The sequence below is a fragment of the Falco peregrinus genome, chromosome 5 (assembly GCF_023634155.1).
Source record: "Falco peregrinus isolate bFalPer1 chromosome 5, bFalPer1.pri, whole genome shotgun sequence".
Lineage (NCBI taxonomy): Eukaryota > Metazoa > Chordata > Aves > Falconiformes > Falconidae > Falco > Falco peregrinus.
In genome coordinates, this window is record NC_073725.1 from 19,895,417 (window position 1) to 19,915,014 (window position 19,598).

The window sequence follows — 19,598 nt, forward strand, 5'->3', positions numbered from 1 at the left end:
AAAAAAGCAGACTGGAAACAGTTTATTATCCCTGTTCATGAAATTTCATATTAACACAGGTCCTTTGCAAACTGCCTAGAAATATCATTAATAATTTTTAAAATGCACTTCAAAGTTTCCCCATACTTCAAATTTGTAACTAAATTTTAACTCCCCTGTTTTGGTTATAAGAGACTCTTGTAGTTTTAGTTTGACAGTCTGCTCTGCTACTCTCTTCCTTTACCGTGTGCAGAAGTTAAAATTTTCCAAGTAATACAGGAGTTTTAGCTGCGTATCACTGACATAGCCCAACAAAGATGGCTAAAAATTTGTGAACAAAGAGCTCTTACTAAAATGTTATTTTGTTTTTTAAAAATACTGGCAACTTTTCACTTACATTTTCATCATTTCAGAATTTCTCTTTTTTTGCCAGTATTTTTTGTTATTAAAAGCATTTTAAATATGCCACCAATATTTCAACAAAATGTTTCATTTTCCCAAAAATAAAGTGAAGGTAAAAGATCAAAACTGAAGAAGCACCAAAAAGAAGCAGTTTCTATTGCAAGGGGAGTCTCATGTTAAGGATGAGGGGGGGAAAAACAGTGGCTTACAGTAACAGAACAACTTGTAGTTACTTATTGCATGATATACTAAGAACATCTGTTGCACAGCAGTCACCTTCAGGCAAGAACAAAACATTCATCACTGACTGACAGGAGATCAGGGTGACAACTCATAGGAAAAGTTACCTAAAAGCCACCTACTACTACCAATTACAAATAGAACAGTTTTGTACCTAAAGGATATAATTCTAAAACAGGAAAAACACACAGTCCACGTAGTACCTGTCTCTTTCTCAGAAGAAGTATGTCTCTCAATGTGATCGCTGACTGCTTTTACAGCATCAAAGTTTTTGTTCTTTTTCAACATATCTATGACATATCTTGACCGTCCATCTGGAACAGTGGGATCAACCCCAAAATTCAGGAGCATGATCACATCTTCTGTTTGGCCTAAAACATTACAGTAATAAACATTAGAGGAAAAATATGAGAAAAAAATCTCATTTTTCAGGGGTTTTGCCTGGCCCAATTTCTAGCATAATTTTGTAAAAAAACCCCAAAATCTATGTTTTCCCAATGTCGTAAGAATGAGGCATTGTTAGGCATCTTTCCCCAAAAGAAACCCCTTAAAATTAAAACTCCGTCTTCTGTCTTCATTACTAGTAATTGGGAAACAGCAGCACAGAAACACAAAGTGACTGGATGCCTCATGAGCATCTCACTGGCCAGAGGCAGCATGTAGAATTCACCTCCTCCCTTATGCCCCAACCCTGTTCTCCAGGCTCTAGGCAAACTACTCTGTACATAAAGAAAAAGCAAAACAATGGATTTTGCTACTGTTTGGAAGGTGACCCAATAAACCAGAATATATCACATACTCATGCATGAATATACACAGCTGGGCACTGAGTTTCTTCTTTCTATGTAGCGTAAAACACATCATTGTCTTGGTAATAAGCCTTATAACAAAGATGTCTAATTTGACCAATGTTTCAACAGATTTCTGTTGAATAATAGATTGATTTCAACAGATACTACGATCCTCTATAGCCTTTCACAAGTATTACAGATTACACATAAACACAATAAATATAATGGTGATTTAAAGCCTTGACACAGTATCTAATATTCTGGAAGATGACATGCTCATTTCTTAGTGTGTCACACGGCACTACCAGGGGAAACTTCACAGCCCTGCAAGCAGCTGCCTGTACTCCTCGTGCCTCAAAGAGACATATTTGCTATAAGCCATGCTCTTGGAACAGCTGGAAGGGCGCAGGAGCACCAAATCACCAAGTCACACAGGAGAAGACCGAGTGACTGTGAGCAAGTAAGTGTTAGACCACCACACGTCCCCTAGGCACACCACCACAGCACACAGCCTCTGTTACTGCACGTGCCAAAGGCAAAGCCTAGATGAGGAAAAAATGATGCAGGCTAACACAAATGTCTTGCTTTGTTTGTCTAAGCCTTACTGTTCAAGCTATTTTAGGGATTATTTTTTGTTAACAGATAGGTGGTAGGGTTTATTTTTATATTTATAAATATATTCTCTAGATAATATACACTATATAAATATAAAGAATTAAACTGTAATAAAGATATACAACTATATGCTCGCTCTATAATATGTAATATACAAATAATCTTTAGTAAGTACATATTAAAATATATACTTTATATAATATATATACCCTATATAAATGTAATTATAAATAAATAAATATATATACTGTATCTTCTGGAAATCCAGACGTCATTTAGCAACAGATGGAACTGCTGCAAGAGACATGTTACACCTTCCCATAAACTGAAATTATTTAGTATAGGTTGCGCACATGTCATTCATGCTAATAAGGAGAACCGCCAGAATATCATCACATTTCACGGCCTAGAAGTCTGGTGTTACCTCGGCATAGATGCTTATTTCCTGTTGCCACCTGGTGGGCAGAGTAAAAAATACAAGAAAAAAAAGCCAGGCTACATTAACATAAAAGGATTCCCACAGAAAATGTGAAGGAAAGCATTTCATTTTTCTCCTCTGACAAGATAAACTGCTACAGAGGTTTCAAATCTTCATCTATTGAAAAGGATAGGTCCCCAGGTGGTCTAATACGATCTTAAGGGCACATCAAACTTCAAAATGAAACTTCTAGGATTCAAAAAACTGCAGCACACTTGTGGGAAAATCATAATCAGTCAAACCAAAGAGCAAATCAAATGGTCACAAATCAGGTATAAAATTTTAAAAGGGAATTGTTGGAAAGTTTAAATATTAGTTACCATTACAAAGTCTACATTTAGATAAAAGGACTTTCTCATTTTCTTCCTTAGAACGAAATAGTAAACACCGGGCTCTGAAATGTTCTTCCATTATTCATTTTTCCATATGAAAACAAAACACCACACACAAAATAACTATATTTACTGCGTTTCTGGGAATATTCAGTGGAAGATGCCACAATATGCAGGAGGTTGCATCCATCTCTGTCTTGCTGGTTGATCTTATCCTTCAAGTCTGGCCTCTGAGTCAGTAACCACCTGAAGAGATGGTTCTTTCCTGAAATGATTAAGAAAACCCACTTGTTATAAATGGTAAAGAGAGATACAACAGAAACAGATCCTGGTTTTTCCCCTATAGATTGCCAAGATGCAACTATATGAAACCTTTTCTCAAAGACAGGGAGTATGCTAGGGAAGAAATACGTGAACGAAATGATGGTAAGAGCCAGCTGCATTGTGGGAGACATGATGCTACATTCTTGCTGACTTGCATAAAGTGTGAACCTCACGGCTCTTTAGCACATACAGAAACTGTTGCTCCACACCAAGGTGGCAGGAAGAAATACTGTATTTTTGTCAAAGCTAATATATTCACATTATGAAAGACCCATACCAATCACCCTTCTACTTCAAACCACAGAAGAGAACCGCCATATCATGCTTGTACTACTATCAGGCACAGAGAATGCTTAGAACATTTTCAAAAATAGTGCCTTATTGGCACATGCCAGGTTATATACACCTAGATGATCTGATCTCATTAGCTTTTTAAATAAAAAATTTAAAAGCTCTAGCTGTCAGTTCTCTGATGAAGGCCACCATTATTTTATTTTAGCTACAGATGTCACTCACTCGCTTTGATACACAGCCTGATAACAGCATGAAGCAGATACACTCCAATGGTTTCAGCTTTCGCCCCGATGGAAATTAGCCACTTGACTAACTCTGCTACTTCTTGCATCTTCTCACCGCACCCATACAACTCAGAAGTCTGATAACAAAGAGAACAATTACAACATGTTACTTTTTACATACACAAAAGGCTTTTTAAAATCTGGTTTCCCTGGGGTTTTATTATAAGAATCAGTGAAACAGTAACAATCAAGCCATAGCCACTGTAAAATGAAACCTCTATTATATATGTAACAACTCTAGTAGAAGCTACTACAAGATGTTAATCTTAAAGGAATCTTGTCCTGCTCTGAAGAGCATTGAACCTAAAGTCTATTTTATAATACGTATTTCTGTATTTCTTCTCTGTAATTGACTGCAACTTTTGGCCTCACACTTGTCTATTCAATGTTACGGACTCTCAGTGCACGTACTGCTGTAACTGGATATTGTGCCTTTTAAGCTTGGATGAGGCAGCTTCTGCAGGCAGCTACCCCAAAGCAAGAATAGGCTGGAGAAACACTTGTAACTGGGAAAAGGGAGTTAGAGACTGCAGGAAGGAGGTTTAGGGAACTCAAGCAACCAGTCCTTTTACAGCTCAGGAACCCCATGGATGGAGAGCAGGGCAAAGCCCTACTCTCATCCACTTCAGGAAGCATCTGGTGTTACTAAGACAACAATGATAACATGACTGCTCATACAAAGAAAAAATGTTAAGCCTTAGGAGACGTTTTTGGCCAGATAAATTCCTAGAAAGTGATCTGATAAAAGCATGGAATTTACAGGGAAGGTTACAGACCAAGATTGAAAGCACACAGCCTGAACAGAAGGCAGCTGAACTGAAAAAGGATGTTCTAGCAGCTACTTAATGAACATGAAGCACAGTCTACAAGGGGTACAGCAACAGGGGGAACTCTGGAGGTGGGCAGAGGAAGCTCAGATGGAAATTAAGACACTATGCCAGAAGGATCAGGACATGAGGGGGTGGTCGGAAACAGTGTTCAGACATAATTTCTCCATTTGTGCCAGTCATCTTTTTAAATAGCAGTCTTCACACATGCTTCCAACATCCACAAATAAATCTTTTTTTCTAACACCTCATGCCAAATTTTGACTGGCGAGAATTACTGTTTGCGCACAGTTACAAAATCAAAATACCACAAATTACAGGGATAATGTAGTGGCAGCAGGGGAAGCTCGAGTTGTCAGAAAGCCGCATTTTCTAATTTTTGCAAAAGAGAAGCAGTGCTTAGGGAATTTTTCATCTTGATTCTTTCAGTCTTCCACATGCACCACAAACCCCTAGAATAGCTAAGACTGGCGAAGCCAATTCAGCAATGAAGGACACAGTATTTTGCAAAGGCAACCGATTTTTACCTTCCTCTCTCAAGGAGGCATTTCAATTTGCTTGCCCAGGAAGGAAAGTTCTTTGCTAAGACACTACATGTGTCCTCTACTGCAACGCCATGCCTTACTGTCAGTGTGAGGAGCATATTCACCCCTTGTAGGACTGTTCTGCTGCAATGCCCCAGGCCACAGCACTGCTAAGAGCTGCAAACCACAGCAGTGGCAGTGGGCATCTCCACTTCGAAGCTGCTTTAAGCTGAGGCTCTCATGCCTTTGTCCTCACCACAACTATGCTGCTCTAGCACCACAGCCCTGCTCTGCTGGTCAGCCATGGACCTGGCTGATTCAGGACTGGACCTCAACTCACCCTCCCTTCCCACAAAAAATGAGTAAACATGAGGGATGATGGTGGGTAGCATGAAGTCCCATATCTGCTGGCACTAATCCAGCATACCTGCCTAATGATAGCTAACCAAGGCATGCTTGGTTATATATATATTCATCCACTAACTCTTCTGCTATGAACAGATGTCGATTTATTCCCTTTGCATTACCCTTCTTTTCCAGAATTGCTCCCACTTACTCTGTCAAGGAACCTACCTGATATACATTGATGGAAAAAGCACCAACTTGCAATTTTTATGACAAAAGTACCATAAGCACTGTAACAGCCAAGTGGCAAATTCTGGCATATTCCATAAACATACCCTAAACTGTTAATTTGCCAGCCAGTAAATGCCAAGCAAATGTACTGTGTCGTGTACAGTTAACATCTTCTACAGCTTCTGTCAGGAAAACCTCTGTGCTGTAAGAAATCTAGTATACTTCAGCATAAAGCCTAATGGAAGATCTCAATGAACCTGTAACCATATCTTTTTAAAGTAGATTACATAGAGCAGAACTATAGTTAATTAACTTATACACACAAAGAAATGGAAGAATAATACAAAAAAATGCATACCAACAATATTTTTTTTTAATGGTACATATGAAATGCTTTACTTAACTGCAGTTGAAACAGCCTGGGCATCCCCTGTGTGGTAACAGACACATACACTGTGAGATGCCTTTAGAGAGTTAGTATGTTACTGCTACGGACACTGGCTGCTCCTGAGTTGCAGGGCTGGTGAACTGCCTCCATAGCCCTGAGCTGGGCTGGAAGCAATGGCTGCACACACCTTCATGCATTCAAAGCGTTTTGGCAGCATACCCATGTACAAAGGCAGGTGCAAGCAGCAGCAAGCCCTACAAGGCCACCTAGCTCACACAGCGACGAGGGCAGAGCCTCCGGGGTGTACCAGTGTGCATGGCATGGCACATGCACCAGGTAAGCACAACCAACAGCAGCAAAGGATGTGTAAGCATGGCAGTTTCTGACAGCTGGAAAATGTTATTTTCTCCTGCCAGCATAGAAAGCTTTGGAGGTTCCCAAGCGCTGCATAACATGAGGAACCACAAAATAAAGAAAAGAGCAAGTTTCAGATGAGCAACATAAAGATTAAATTCTGCTGCCTGCAGACGCCATCACCTCAGTGAAAGGCATGAGGAATTGTGGCTACTTTGTCTACAACTACATGTTTCCATCTTGCCAAAATCCTCTAAGTTATATGCAAACTGTCAGAGTCTTCAGGGAAAAAGTTTAGCAGGTGCTGCCTAGGTATAAAGCAACCTACTAAAATTTGGGGCGTTGAGGGAAGGGAAAATTCCAATACTGCGCCCAGCTCAACTCTCTGTAATCATACTCAGCACCATGAAGCAGTTCAGAGACAGGCTAGCAAAGTAAAAAAAAAAAAATACCCTATCTCATGGATATCATAAGTTCTCATAGTTGGAAAACATATCCAACTTAACTGATGTCTGACATTTTTCAGCATTAAATTGTCAGGTTACAAGCCTGACATGAATGGCTTGCTGTACTTGAGAGGAAGATGTCTTCTTTTGATCAAATAAAATATTAAATTACACACAGAAATTATGCAAAATAAAGATTTTTTAATTTTCAAGTGAAAAGGGGCAAAATAGATCATTTAACATAAATACAAAGTCCATGTATTATTTTCCATCTTATTTTTCTTTGACGTTTTAACCTTGCACACAAGGTGGAAAATCTCTCACTAAAGTCAACAGGAAAAAAAGAAATAGACATAAGAAAAAAAAAATGTTTAGTTTACCTCAAAGAGATTCTTCAGTGATAACTGGTTTACTCTGAGATTGGTGGGCAACTCTTTCTTATCGGACAACAACAACAAACAAGACTGTTAAAAAAAAAAAAAAAGACAAAACATTGGTGATCTAATAAGCACAGTTCGAAACTTTGTTTTTCACTGCCTCATCAGATCTTGTAGGAAGGCAAACAAGGGCTAACAACAATTCAGATTTTTTTTTAAGATTGCAACACATTACTGAATCTCTGTTTTTCAACTGAATTAATGTAATACACAGTGGACTGTGGTAAGTTATGACTGATTAAAGTTTCCTCAGAAATTAAAACCATGTAAGAAAGGTCAAGCCCTAAAAATCTCTCCAATATGCCTTGGAAGTGGCCCCTCACTTTAGGAGCAGACCTTTACATTCATGGGGATGAGACTCCCCAGCCACAACAACATTCTCAGCAGAAAGCAAGAAGTGTTTACTGTATCTTTTTCTCAGTTTCCCTAAAAACTTCACCTTGCTCCTTGAAAACCCATCTACTTTCACCAGAGGGCAATGGAAGAACTATGTCATCTACCTGGACTTCTGTAAGGCCTTTGATATAGTCCCCCACAACATTCGTAGCTCTAAACTGTAGAGGTACGGATTTGATGGATAGACTGTTGGATGGGTAAGGAATTGGCCAGATGGCTGCATCCAAGGAGTTACAGTCAATGGCTCAGGGTCCAAGTGGAAACCAGTAACAAGCTGTGTCCCTGAAGGGTCCGTACTGGGACCACTACTATTTAGTATCTTCATCAATGACACAGTGGGACTGCGTGGTGCAATACTCACTCAGCAAGTTTGCAGGTGGCACCAAGCTCAGTGATGCAGTTGATACACTTGAGAGCAGGGATGCCATTCAGAGGCACCTTGACAGGCTCAAGGAGCAAGCCCGTGTGAACCTCATGAAGTTCAACAAGGCCAAGGTCCTCCACCTGCGTCAGGGTAATCCCTAGTATAAATACAGGCTGGGGGATGAATGGATTAAGAGGATTCCTGCAGAGGAGGACCTGGAGGTATTGGTACATGAGAAATTGCATATGAGCCATCAATGTGTGCTTCTAGCCCAGAAAGCCAACTGTATTCTGGTCTGCATCAAAAGAATCACTGCCAGCAGGTCGAGGGAGATGACTCTCCTCTCCTCTGGTGAGACCCCACCTGCAGCCCTGCATTCAGCTCTGGGACCTCCAGCACAGGAAAGACATAGACCTGTTGGAGCAGGTCCAGAGGAGGGCCGCAAAAATGATCAGAGGGTTGGAACACCTCTCCTATGAGGAAAAGCTGAGAGAGCTGGGGTTCTTCAGCCTGGAGAAGAGAAGGTTCTGGGGAGACCATGTTACAGCCTTTCTATATATAAAGGGGGCTTATAAGAAAGGCTTTTTAACAAGGTCTGTAAGCGAAAGTGTTGCCTAAACTCCTGAATTATCAAACTATGATTTAGTGTTTGACTACAAGTTGAAGAAATATGGGCACAAAGTTTAGGCCAAGCTGACCCACCCTCTAAAGCTGTGTGAAAGGACTTGTAATCAAGGGAGTCAGCCTTGGGAAACCAAGAACAGATGGGGAAAAGAACACCATTATCTAAGTTATGTGGAAGGAAGCCTCCAAGTGAGAAAGTTCTGGCCACAAGAGGAGGCAAGCTGTTAAGGTGCTGCAATCCACAGAAAATTAGTTGAAAGTAGGACAAAAGTAGTTGTGGCAATGAGAGATTGTGACCTCCTACTCAAACAGCTCCCCCGAAAGACAGCAAACCCCCACTTGGGGAGCACACATCATTTGTGAAAAACTTCAGTAGTGCTATCTGAGGATGCGCACTAATTTGCATTAGAAGTGAGAAACTTGCAACCAGTCCTGTGCGTGAATGAAAATGGATACGTAATGTACTATGAATGTGCAGGTACCCTATCATATGTAACGTGTGCCCTCGAGTAAACTGGCGTGCACATCAGAAGGAAAAAAAAAAAACCCATGCACCCAGCGCTGCAATAAACCAGTGACAAGTTTCTGAACTACCATTTGGTTTGGAGAGTTTTCTTGGTTATGGTTTTTGGAAACAAAAGGGACAAGGGGCAACAGTTTTAACCTCAAAGGGGGTAGGTTTAAAATTGGACGTAAAGAAGAATTTTTTTATGATACACTGGAAGAGGTTGCCCAGAGAAGATGTGGATGACCCACCACTGGAAGTGTTCAAGGTGAGGTTGGACAGGGCTTTCAGCAACCTGACCCGATTGATGTCCCTGCCCACAGCGGGGGGGTTGAATGGGCAATGTGGGGCTGCAGTCAGTGCATAGCAGTCCCTCTCTGTCACTCCCACCTCCTTAAGCTTCTCCCATGCTCCAGCACCATGGCTCCTGCCGAGAGCCTGCTCCTGCATGGCCTCTGCACAGGCTGCAAGGGAACCCCTGCTCCAGCCACAGCACCTCCCCACCTCCTTCCTCTCATCCTCCCACCCGCTGCTGCTCTTTCCTCCCCCCTCACTCTGCCAGGCAGGGTTCACCCTTTTTGAAACACCTTCCCATTAGCAGCCCACCTTGGCTGGGGGGCTCAGCTGTGCCCTGCGGCAGGGCTGCTGGAACCAGCCATGATGGCCCAGGGCAGTCCTGGCCTCTCCTCACAGGGGCCCGGCAGCCCCATGCCAGCACCTCGCCGCCCATGTTCAACACAGGCATATTCATGACAATGATCAATTTTTTTTTTTTTTTTTTTTTTTTTTTTTTTTTTTTTTTTTTTTTTACACAGCTACTATAGAAAAGAAGGTTAGAATAATTTCAGGTGATTCACCTTCTGATTTTTCTAAATGATCTCATTTTAACAACCACATATTTACTCTGAGCTCCTTTATTTGTGGGTCTTTCACAGACCGCTGTGAAAGTCCAGCTTGTCATACACCAAGTAAAAGGGACCACAAATAAACATGTATTTTTTCCCCCCTCATATTTCTTTCAAGAATAGCAACTCTAGATGGCACCGAAGTTATAAGAAACAACAGCAAGAGCAAAGCGGCATTTACAGTTCATCGTATGCCTTCAAGAAATGAGTTTCACAGGTTACCCCTAAAAGTATTTTTCAGTCTTAAAAATTCGAACCAGGGAACAATAAACATTCACTGGGATTTTAAGGGTGACGGGGCACAACAGCAGGTCAGGCAGTGACAGACTTACCCGCCACTTCCCCTTCTGGGCCAGCTTCTCTATCACCGCTTGCCAAATCAGCGCATCAAACCTCATGCTGAAAATATAATCATACGCAGGGGGAAAAGTCAATGGAGAGACCCGTTCGTCTGCAAGAACAAGCCATCGAGAAAACTGTTTAGTGTCGTGGCGCTGCACCTTACACCCTCCCTTCTGTTCCTCAGGAACCCCCTGAGCCCTCGTCCCCTGTGCAGTGAGCTGGGTGGTTAAGTGCCTCCCTTGACTGTGCCAGCAACTCTTGCATGGCTGAGGTGGGGAACGGTGCTGACCACACCAGAAACATTCCTTATCTGAATCCTAACCTCCCTTGACAGCCTTGGAGCACTCCTTATCTGAATCCTAACCTCCCTTGACAGCCTTGGAACATTCCTTATCTGAATCCTAACCTCCCTTGACAGCCTTGGAACATTCCTTATCTGAATATGAGTGATAAGGTAACGCCTTCACTGGAATTGTGAAAAGTCCAGTAATTACCAACTTGGATTGTGGACAGAACAGCAATTTATTGCTGACTAAAGCCAATCATCTCCAAACCTAAAAACAGCAGTCTTAAGCAAGGTCCCTTTGAGCTCTCCTAGAACACAGCAGTCTGTGACAAGCACCTCCCTCCGGGCAGGACACTTCTCAGAGCTCGCTAGCTCCCAAGTTCACCATCTAACTATAAAGTTAGTACCACCATCACCAAAAGCTGATGATGGACCCTGGGCTCCCCACTCCTAGAGGCTCAACCTTTCACCCACTGAAAAATGCAAAGGCATTTAACATTAATATTTCAGCAAGGGGAAGTTTTAACAGTTATACCTTTGTACATTTTTAAAATATATATATATATATACACACACAATAAATTTACTCCTTTGTGTCTGCGTGCATGCATGTGTGAATTCATTGAAGTACCTGATAACAAGTATAGAATGAATGTTACTGTCACGGATCCATAATTAAGTTACTGTTGTGATTGTAGTAAAACTTATTGATCCACTTTTAAATGATAAATTAAGTCAATGATTAAGTGCTGCTAAAATCTTGTGATCAACCTTAAACTGCAGATAAACCTTAGACATCCATTAGATATAAACGACTGTCCAAGATGAGACTAAGATTGGATCTAGCCACACCAAAGCTCTATGAAATAGAGTTTAGAAAGCAAGGGGGTCGGGTCCACTCTGAACCTTGTGACTCAACTGATCTTCCTTACTCCTTATATTCCTTTAAATACAAACTGTTGCCCAAGTCTGAGACTAGGATTGGATCTAGCTGCACCTAAACTCTTATCAAGAGCTGAGAAAGCAAGAGGGTCCACTCTGAACCTCATAACTCAAGGAGACTCTCCCTTACTCTTCTACATCTTTAGTCTCTCTGTAAATCATTTCATTCCAGCTTATTTTTAATTTGATTCTTCTTTGTGTGATTTATCTATGCAATAAGTAATAGAATGAACCTTGCCATCGAACTTGGTGAAGTTGCACTCCCACAAATTCATATTAAAACTATTTTGCCAATACCTTTGATGGTGATTCTTTAAGCAACCTAAGCCACTCACTTGCAGCAAGTATACACAGTGCTTTTGAAGTTGGGGTCTCTAACTAAATTACTTCATTGCACAGGGACAATTTTAGCACCGATTAACACACAGGAGAATGCCAAATGGGGGCTTAAACATCCCTGGCCACCCAACTGATGAGGCACCTTGAATCAGCAGCCAATCTTCATCAAACAAGGAGGGGGAAAAAATTAATCCCTGTCCTCAAGAAACACTTCTAAGCCCCAAGACGCTGCGAACCTCATGGCAGTTCTTCTGCTTGTGGGTGAGCCCAGCTACAGACAGTGCTAAAGCTAATCAAGGTCCTTAACATGGGGCTACAAGTTCAGGAAAATGCAGCAGGGGCACACCTGAAATCACCTGGCATGCCTGCAAGCCCCATCAGACAGAGCCTGTGAACCAGACAAAAAAGCAAGTAGAGGAAGAGAGACTGAGGAGAGGGCAGGAAGGCCCAGGGTAGACATTGCTCAAAAAAACCCCATGCAACGCCACAAAAAAGTCAAAATCCCTCTTTTCATCGCTGCCCATTACTAGCGGAATGTCCCCCACACTGGAGTACACTGCACTGTAAACTCAAGTTTAAGCTATCTTCTAATTATTTTCAAATCTACCTAGCTAAAAGAAAAGCAGAGCGGTTTGGACTAAAAACACTAAAGCCTCAGGGGTCTGGAGCTCCAAATCTCCATCTTTGCCTCCCTGACTCTGAATTCTGTCCTCTTCTAACTGGTCCAAAATTGATGCGTTCTTGTGAGACAACATCCTCCCCTGCACAGTGTTTTGGGATTGTTGGTATCTGCCATTTACAAACTAGACCAGGTTCACCACATCCTTTTGATAAGGCCACTCAACACATTCAAGATCCTCAAACAGACCTGAGCCACTAAGGACCAAATGAATGACCTCACAAAGGATGCCCTACCAAGGACTTGCGTTGTCATCACTACTGAAAGGCTCTTAGAAGAATTAAGTTCTTAATTTGAGTTTACCATTGACACTTATGAAGATTCCTGCTACAAAATCAGCAACTTGAGTTTGATCTGCAGAAGCATTCAGGAGAACCAAACCTTTATGAAACATTGAAATCGCCTCGTAAGAGTTTGATAACTTGATCAATGAGTGGCCAGCTCTATAATACGCCTGGGGGGGGGGGGGGGGGGGGGGGGAAGGAAAAAAAAAAAGAGAACAAAAAAGACCATTGTTGGGAAAATATTCAGATCTTTACTACAAAACATTAACATTTTTTCCTAAATTCTCTGATTATGCTACAAAAATTACATGTAGTACTATTTTTACAGCTTCTTACACACAGATCAAAAAAGAACAGCGAAAAAACATCCCTTGAAATTCACAATATGCTACTGATGACATCACAGATCATAAAAGTGATAAATCCTGCACTGCAAAACTTGGAAAATAACTACAAGATGGAAGACATACTGTTAGCAGCTATATTTTAACATCCTCTGCACAGGATTTTTTTTTTTGTCATAAGGTCCAGAATATATGTTTATGTCCCCATGCCACTGCATGCAGCAGTATTTACCACAATGCATATATCCTTCAGCCAAAGACACCTGAACATGTTTATGTTCACCACCAAACTAAGTTGTATTGGTTCAGAGTCACAGTGAAATCAATTTATTCAAACCAGATAACTGACATACTGTGATACAGCATAAATTAAACTGGTATTTGCATGCATGCAATTTTACCATACCCAAATCAGATACCTTCTACTAAAGTCTCTGGGAGTCTGCAGTGGTTACTCCAGAAGACCATTTATTGTACATAAAAGCCAATCCAAGTGTATGCCTCCACATCATAAATACTGTACAACTGCAACTTAACAGATGAGTACTTGCATCAATGTGTACTTAATCACTGTACTTAATCACACAAGCGTATGCGTAGCGTATTGTTCTGTCCACTGGAAACACAATATGACCTTGATCACCACGTACTGTTCCCAGGAACTTATTAACATGTAAAGAATAGTAGGGCACACTGCCCAAGGGAACTTTCAAAGCTAAGTCCCCATCCCAGACCTGACAGTGGCTGATGAATCTGTACCACGAGCCAGGCTCTGTAAGACCGTAAGTGAACACTGAGCTGGTGAACCTCACCACAGATGGGATCCGGACAGTGTGCCATGACCTGACCAGAGACCTGGCCGGTGCTGTGTCATCCTCAGGTCTCCAACATCTTAAAGGCATGTAAGATTTTGTTACTTGCTGTTGCCTTGTCCAGGATATTAATAAAATAGTTATCTTTCTTGAAAGCATTGGTGCCTCTCTTGTTGGGACCCAGAAAGAACCAGCATCTTCTGGTGCAAAAGAGAGCTCCTTCATTTTAATAAAAGTACTGTTACAGTAGTCATTCTGATGCTCATGTAAGTGTCAGACACATTCCTAGAATTTTATGCTGTATTTGTTTATCACACCTCAAAACCAAAAGACAATAAAAAGCAGATATTGACATTTTTTTTAGTAAGTAAGGCATGCAAAAAACGGCCAGCTTAAACATCTGAATACCTTAACATACTCCGGATCCCACTGTAAACTCTGGTAGGCTGAAAACACTGCTTCTTTCCATTTACCAAGATGGTACAAGGCAGTTGACTTGTTACAGTGTAACACAGCTATGTCCTTCGAACACCTAAAAATAGGGGTTTAGCATATATTCACTTGAAAAAGGATGCATCATATTTCATGGTTAGCAACAAGAAAAAAAGAAGAGTCTATGTATCACCCATCTAACAAAATTACATGTAAAAATGGAGTTGCAGGAAATAAAGATCGCTTGAACATCTGCTATAAAATCTTTTAGTGACATCCTGAATGATACGTTAGTGATATCCTGGTCTCTCCTGAAGCAGAAAGCCAACCCACTGGAATAACGAAGTATGAGGATTTAGAAAGTTTAGACCACCTCAGCACACCTAGGTATGGCTCAGTAAAGCCAGAGGCCAAGAATGGGAAAAAACAGACCCACAAATAGAAGCTGCAAGATGGAAAGAATGCTAATAAAATGCTATATTTTGGTCACCAAAAAAACACCAAAACACATTTTACTGTATTACCATTTGAAGAAGTCAATAGAATTATCCACATTTACACTAGCTAAGAAATAGACATGTATTTTAGAGTACAGAATATACTAAAGTATATATACTTCATATATATATATACACACACGCTATATATATATATTAAAAAAAATAACGTGAGGATATAAAAGTATCCAAGAGTATACAAAAATCCAAGAGAGTTTCTGGAAAGAGCTGCACAAAATTTACAGGACTACAGCCCACCTATCTTGCCTGTGCTCAAACAAACAGTACACGCCACACAGCTGCATCCTTCATCTTATTCCTATCTGCTAACTTACACTCAAGAAAGTTGTTTCAACTACACTGAATGTGTTCAGACCACACTGTTGCCTGCAAGCAAATCCTGACAATGCAACCTATGGCAAGGGGAAAGGAGACACTCGGGATCAGATCCCTACTTTGCTCTATCCTTGCTCAGTCCTAGTCCTTCCCTATGGTCCAAATTTATTTTACTACTTAATCTAAATGGCTAATAGTCAAAATAAATGAATGGCTGGTGTTAAATAAGGTAAACAGCGGTGTTAATACATGGCAGTAATGAATATTTAAGAGTCAACATATTAGTTATTTAGTCATCAGTAACAGTAGCAACTGATGTTAACTGACAAAAACAAGCACAAGAAATACCCAAAGAACACTTCCACTGATTTCTTTTTAACAAATCTGAGAAAACTAAGAAAGACCAAATAACAAGAACAAAGTAACTTAGATAAATCATTTTAAAGATAATCAGACGACCCATGTAACAAGCCATAGACATGACCAGTAAATGGCAGAATAACAGCAAGATTAACCCACAGCACATCAGCTAAGTAACAGAAGTAGTTTAACAGAAACCAATACATTTTATGGAAAATTAATTTGAGCTTTAATTACACTTATTTACAACTGATGCTTATATGAAAACATTCAGATTACAGTCACTAACTAGTCTCCCACATATATGTCAGGAACAGTAATTCCTCTCTAATTATGACACTAGTACACTAAGATACACAAAGATACAAGAAAATCAGGTGTCAGGGCAAGAAATACAGTTCTGAGTTAACTGTAGTGCTGTACAAATTTCAGACTTGTCTTATGATTTATATCTTGTAATTCAAGAATACTTACGGGACCCATTGCATTAAACAAGCAAGCGTATGCAGAGCTTGATCATACTTTCTGATGGCCAAAGAGTAATTTCCATTTTTAAAATCCTGGTTCCCAGTTTGTTTCATTAACTGTGCATATTCCATAGCATCCATGCTAATTAAAAGCACAAAAAAAAAAGAAAAAAACTTCAGTCAAAGAAAAGCTTTGATTTATAAAACACTTCTTTCCCAAAAATCCACTTAATTTTTCACCTTAGTTTTTGCGTATTTGAAAAGTACAAAAGACCACTTTTTTCTTCTTTACTGCAGTTGCAATAGTAAAATATAACTCATGTGATAGCATTGTCTTTGCTGCTGATGCCTCAACTTCCATCTATTTCTTAATCAACCTCAGCTAACCAAATCTACCATTGGTATGCATTTTTTTCCAGATTTTCTCCTCAAATCTTAAACTGTGTTTTTTAAATTAAGATTCCGAATTTTTTAAATGTGTGCACACACACTCAACACAGGAGGAAACATACACGAGAAAAAACAGAGTTCATATGCTTAAGAAATACATGAAACTATACTTCTCAATTAGTTAAACACAAAACTAATTTACTTGCTTTTTATTTATTTTTATGCCTTTTTTTTTTTGTCCAGCCTTTATGGATAGATACTGTACACAAAACTGCATTGAAATTTGATTACTACTTGGAAATACTGTAATGTAAGTAGATTCATACTACATAAGGACCTTGAATCAGATTTAAAAGTTATTAAAATGTATGTAGCAAACACTAAAAGAAAACAAAGCTTAAAACAGGCATCAACTGCAACTGATTGGTAAAATATTTTATTATTAAAATTGTAAAATCAGGTTCAGAGAGGTCAACCCAGAGGGGTGTGAATTGGAAAAGAATGTAAAACTCAAGGGTTAAGATAAGAACCGTTTAATTACTGAAATAAAACCAAAACAAAAGAAAAATAATAATAACAACGTTATAATGAAAAGGAGGGAGAAGGGGAGAGGAATGAAATCCAGGGGGAAAGGAGAAAAGAAAACAAGTGATGCACAGTACAGCTGCTCACCACCCACTGACCGATGCCCAGCCAGCCCCTGAGCAACGGTCCCCCCCACCCTGGCCAACATCCCCCCTCCACACCATATACCGAGCATGACATCCTATGGTATGGAATACCCCTTTGGCTAGTTCGGGCCAGCTGACCCGGCTGTGTCCCCTCCGGCCCTCCTGCCAGCAAGGCCTGAGAAACCAAAAAGTCCCCAACCCGGTACAAACACCAACCCAGCAACAACCAAAAACAGCAGCGTGCCATCAACACTGGTTTTACACCAAGTCCCAAACACAGCGCTGCACCAGCTGCTAAGAAGAAAATTAAGTCTATCCTAGCCAAAACCAGGACATAATCACATGGTCAAGCAGCTAGATGAACAAAACAAACACAAGAGGGAAAACAGGTACGTGTCTGCTGAGAAACCGCACATCAGAACCACAGACAAAAGAAAAATCCAGTGCTAAAGTCTTCCATAGAATCATTCTTCACAATGGATTTTATGAATAAAAGCCATTTCCATCACCTGCAAAAACCTGTATGAATCTTACAAATATCAGCACTCTTAAATAAGATTAATTCACCAAAAAGGAATGCAGAGATTTATGTTATTATCCAGGTATTAGCAGGCCTGGAACAAAACCAGTAACAACCTGTAAACCTCACAACCTGCTATCATAATATTGTGGTTTAAACTGGCAGGCAGCTAAACACTACCCAGCCACATGCTCACTCCACCCCCTGACAATGGGATGGGAGAGAGGATCTGAAAAAAAACAAAAGTAGAATTTGTGAGTTGAGATAAAGACAGTTTAATAGGACAGAAAAGTAAGGGAAATAATAATAATAGTATTAATAATAACAGTAAAAAAATTAGAATAGACAAAACAAATGATGCACAAAGCAACTGCTCACCACCCACCAACCAATGCCCAGCCAGCCTTCCCTCTAATTTATATACCAGGCGCGATGTCATATGGTATGGAAAAACCCTCTGGCCAGCTGGGGTCAGCTGTCCAGGCTGTGTCCCATCCCAGCTTCTTGTGCTCCCCCAGCCTCCTCACTGGCAGGGCAGAATGAGAAGCTGGATGGTCCTTGATTTAAATGTAAACACTGCTTAGCAACCATCAAAGTGTTATCAACATTATTCTCATCCTAAATCTAAACCACAACACTGTACCAGGTACTTGGAAGAAAACTAATTATATCCCAGCTAAAACCAGAACATTCACCCCTTATTCCATACCATTTACATTATGCCCAGGTCCCCACACTTTCCAATACATCAAAAAATGCTTTGAAGTACGTGGCAGTGCCTTAACTGTATGCGTGAGGCCACCAGGGTCTATTCCATCCTCATCAAGGAGAGCACTAACCTCTTCCATCACCATTAATCACCAGCATCTTTCCTGTCTTTGATATATACACACAGGTATCATACTCATTTTAGTCCGTGCCTTCGGGCTCCGTCTGTCATAGCAGTCCTTCAGGAAAGGAGAGATGGTGTGTGGTGTTGGATTGCTGCAGGCTGAAGCCGGTTCTGGTTCCACCACCACAGCACTTGCCTAGTTCTATCACCTTGGCCAGCTATTAGTTTGCCCATTTTTATCAAAATTCATTCTTCACCAATCTAGATTATTCTTACTGTAATACTGTTGATACAGCATATAGCAACCATAGTAATGATGACACAGTATTATACAGCAATTAACATCATACAATTCAAATCACTGGCTATTCTCACCTAGGATCAAATCACCCCAAGGCACACATCAGACCTCCCCACCCTTCTGCACTATCCACCAAGTGCACCCTGTTCCTTGAGCAAAACCAGTCCCACAAATGGGTTTGCCATTGCCTGAGGCAGGAATAACCCAGACTGTCTTCCCCAGCATATTTATGTGTGCTACAGGGATTTTATCCCCTTCTCTAGCGTATAGAACTTTTGACTGCGCAGGGCCAGCTCAACTGGCAGATCTCCTAGCGTTGACTAACCAGATGGCTTTTGCTAAATGCGTATTCCAGCGTTTGAATGTCCCAGCACCCATTGCTTGCAGTGTAGTCTGTGACTGTCCATTGTACTGTACAGTTTTCCCAGAGGCTAGTGCGTGATGGGGGATGCGATATACCCACTCAATGCCATGGCCTTTGGCCTGGGTGTCTATGAGGTTGTTTTGGAAATTAGACTATTTTGTGTTGACCCGGCTCTTTCTGGGGCACCATGCCACCATAAGACTTGTTTTTCAAGGCCCAGGATAGTATTCCAGGTGGTGGCATGGGGCACAGGACATATTTCTAACCACCCAGTGGTTGCTTCCACCACTGTAAGCACACAGCACTTGCTTTGGT

General features: G+C 40.7%; 1 protein-coding gene and 1 non-coding gene across 4 annotated transcripts in view; both read right to left on the minus strand.

Annotated features, from left to right (window-relative positions):
- Positions 1–19,598, minus strand: part of TRANK1 (tetratricopeptide repeat and ankyrin repeat containing 1) — a 65,846-nt gene that overhangs the window by 30,410 nt on the left and 15,838 nt on the right. For 2 of the 3 annotated variants that reach the window (XM_055804279.1, XM_055804278.1), the window contains exons 2-9: positions 16,213–16,347; positions 14,522–14,645; positions 12,977–13,127; positions 10,418–10,536; positions 7,235–7,318; positions 3,678–3,816; positions 2,971–3,102; positions 825–992 (exon numbers count right to left, since the gene is read on the minus strand). In XM_055804279.1, the coding sequence (XP_055660254.1) occupies positions 825–992; positions 2,971–3,102; positions 3,678–3,816; positions 7,235–7,318; positions 10,418–10,536; positions 12,977–13,127; positions 14,522–14,645; positions 16,213–16,346 (1,051 nt within the window). In that variant the 5' untranslated portion in view covers position 16,347. Of the gene's footprint in view, positions 1–824; positions 993–2,970; positions 3,103–3,677; positions 3,817–7,234; positions 7,319–10,417; positions 10,537–12,976; positions 13,128–14,521; positions 14,646–16,212; positions 16,348–19,598 lie in introns of those variants that run through there. The other variant, XM_055804280.1, reaches the window with a different exon arrangement.
- Positions 18,527–18,637, minus strand: LOC114013532 (U6atac minor spliceosomal RNA). The gene has a single exon (XR_003556570.1). It is a non-coding gene; the product is annotated as a U6atac minor spliceosomal RNA (small nuclear RNA).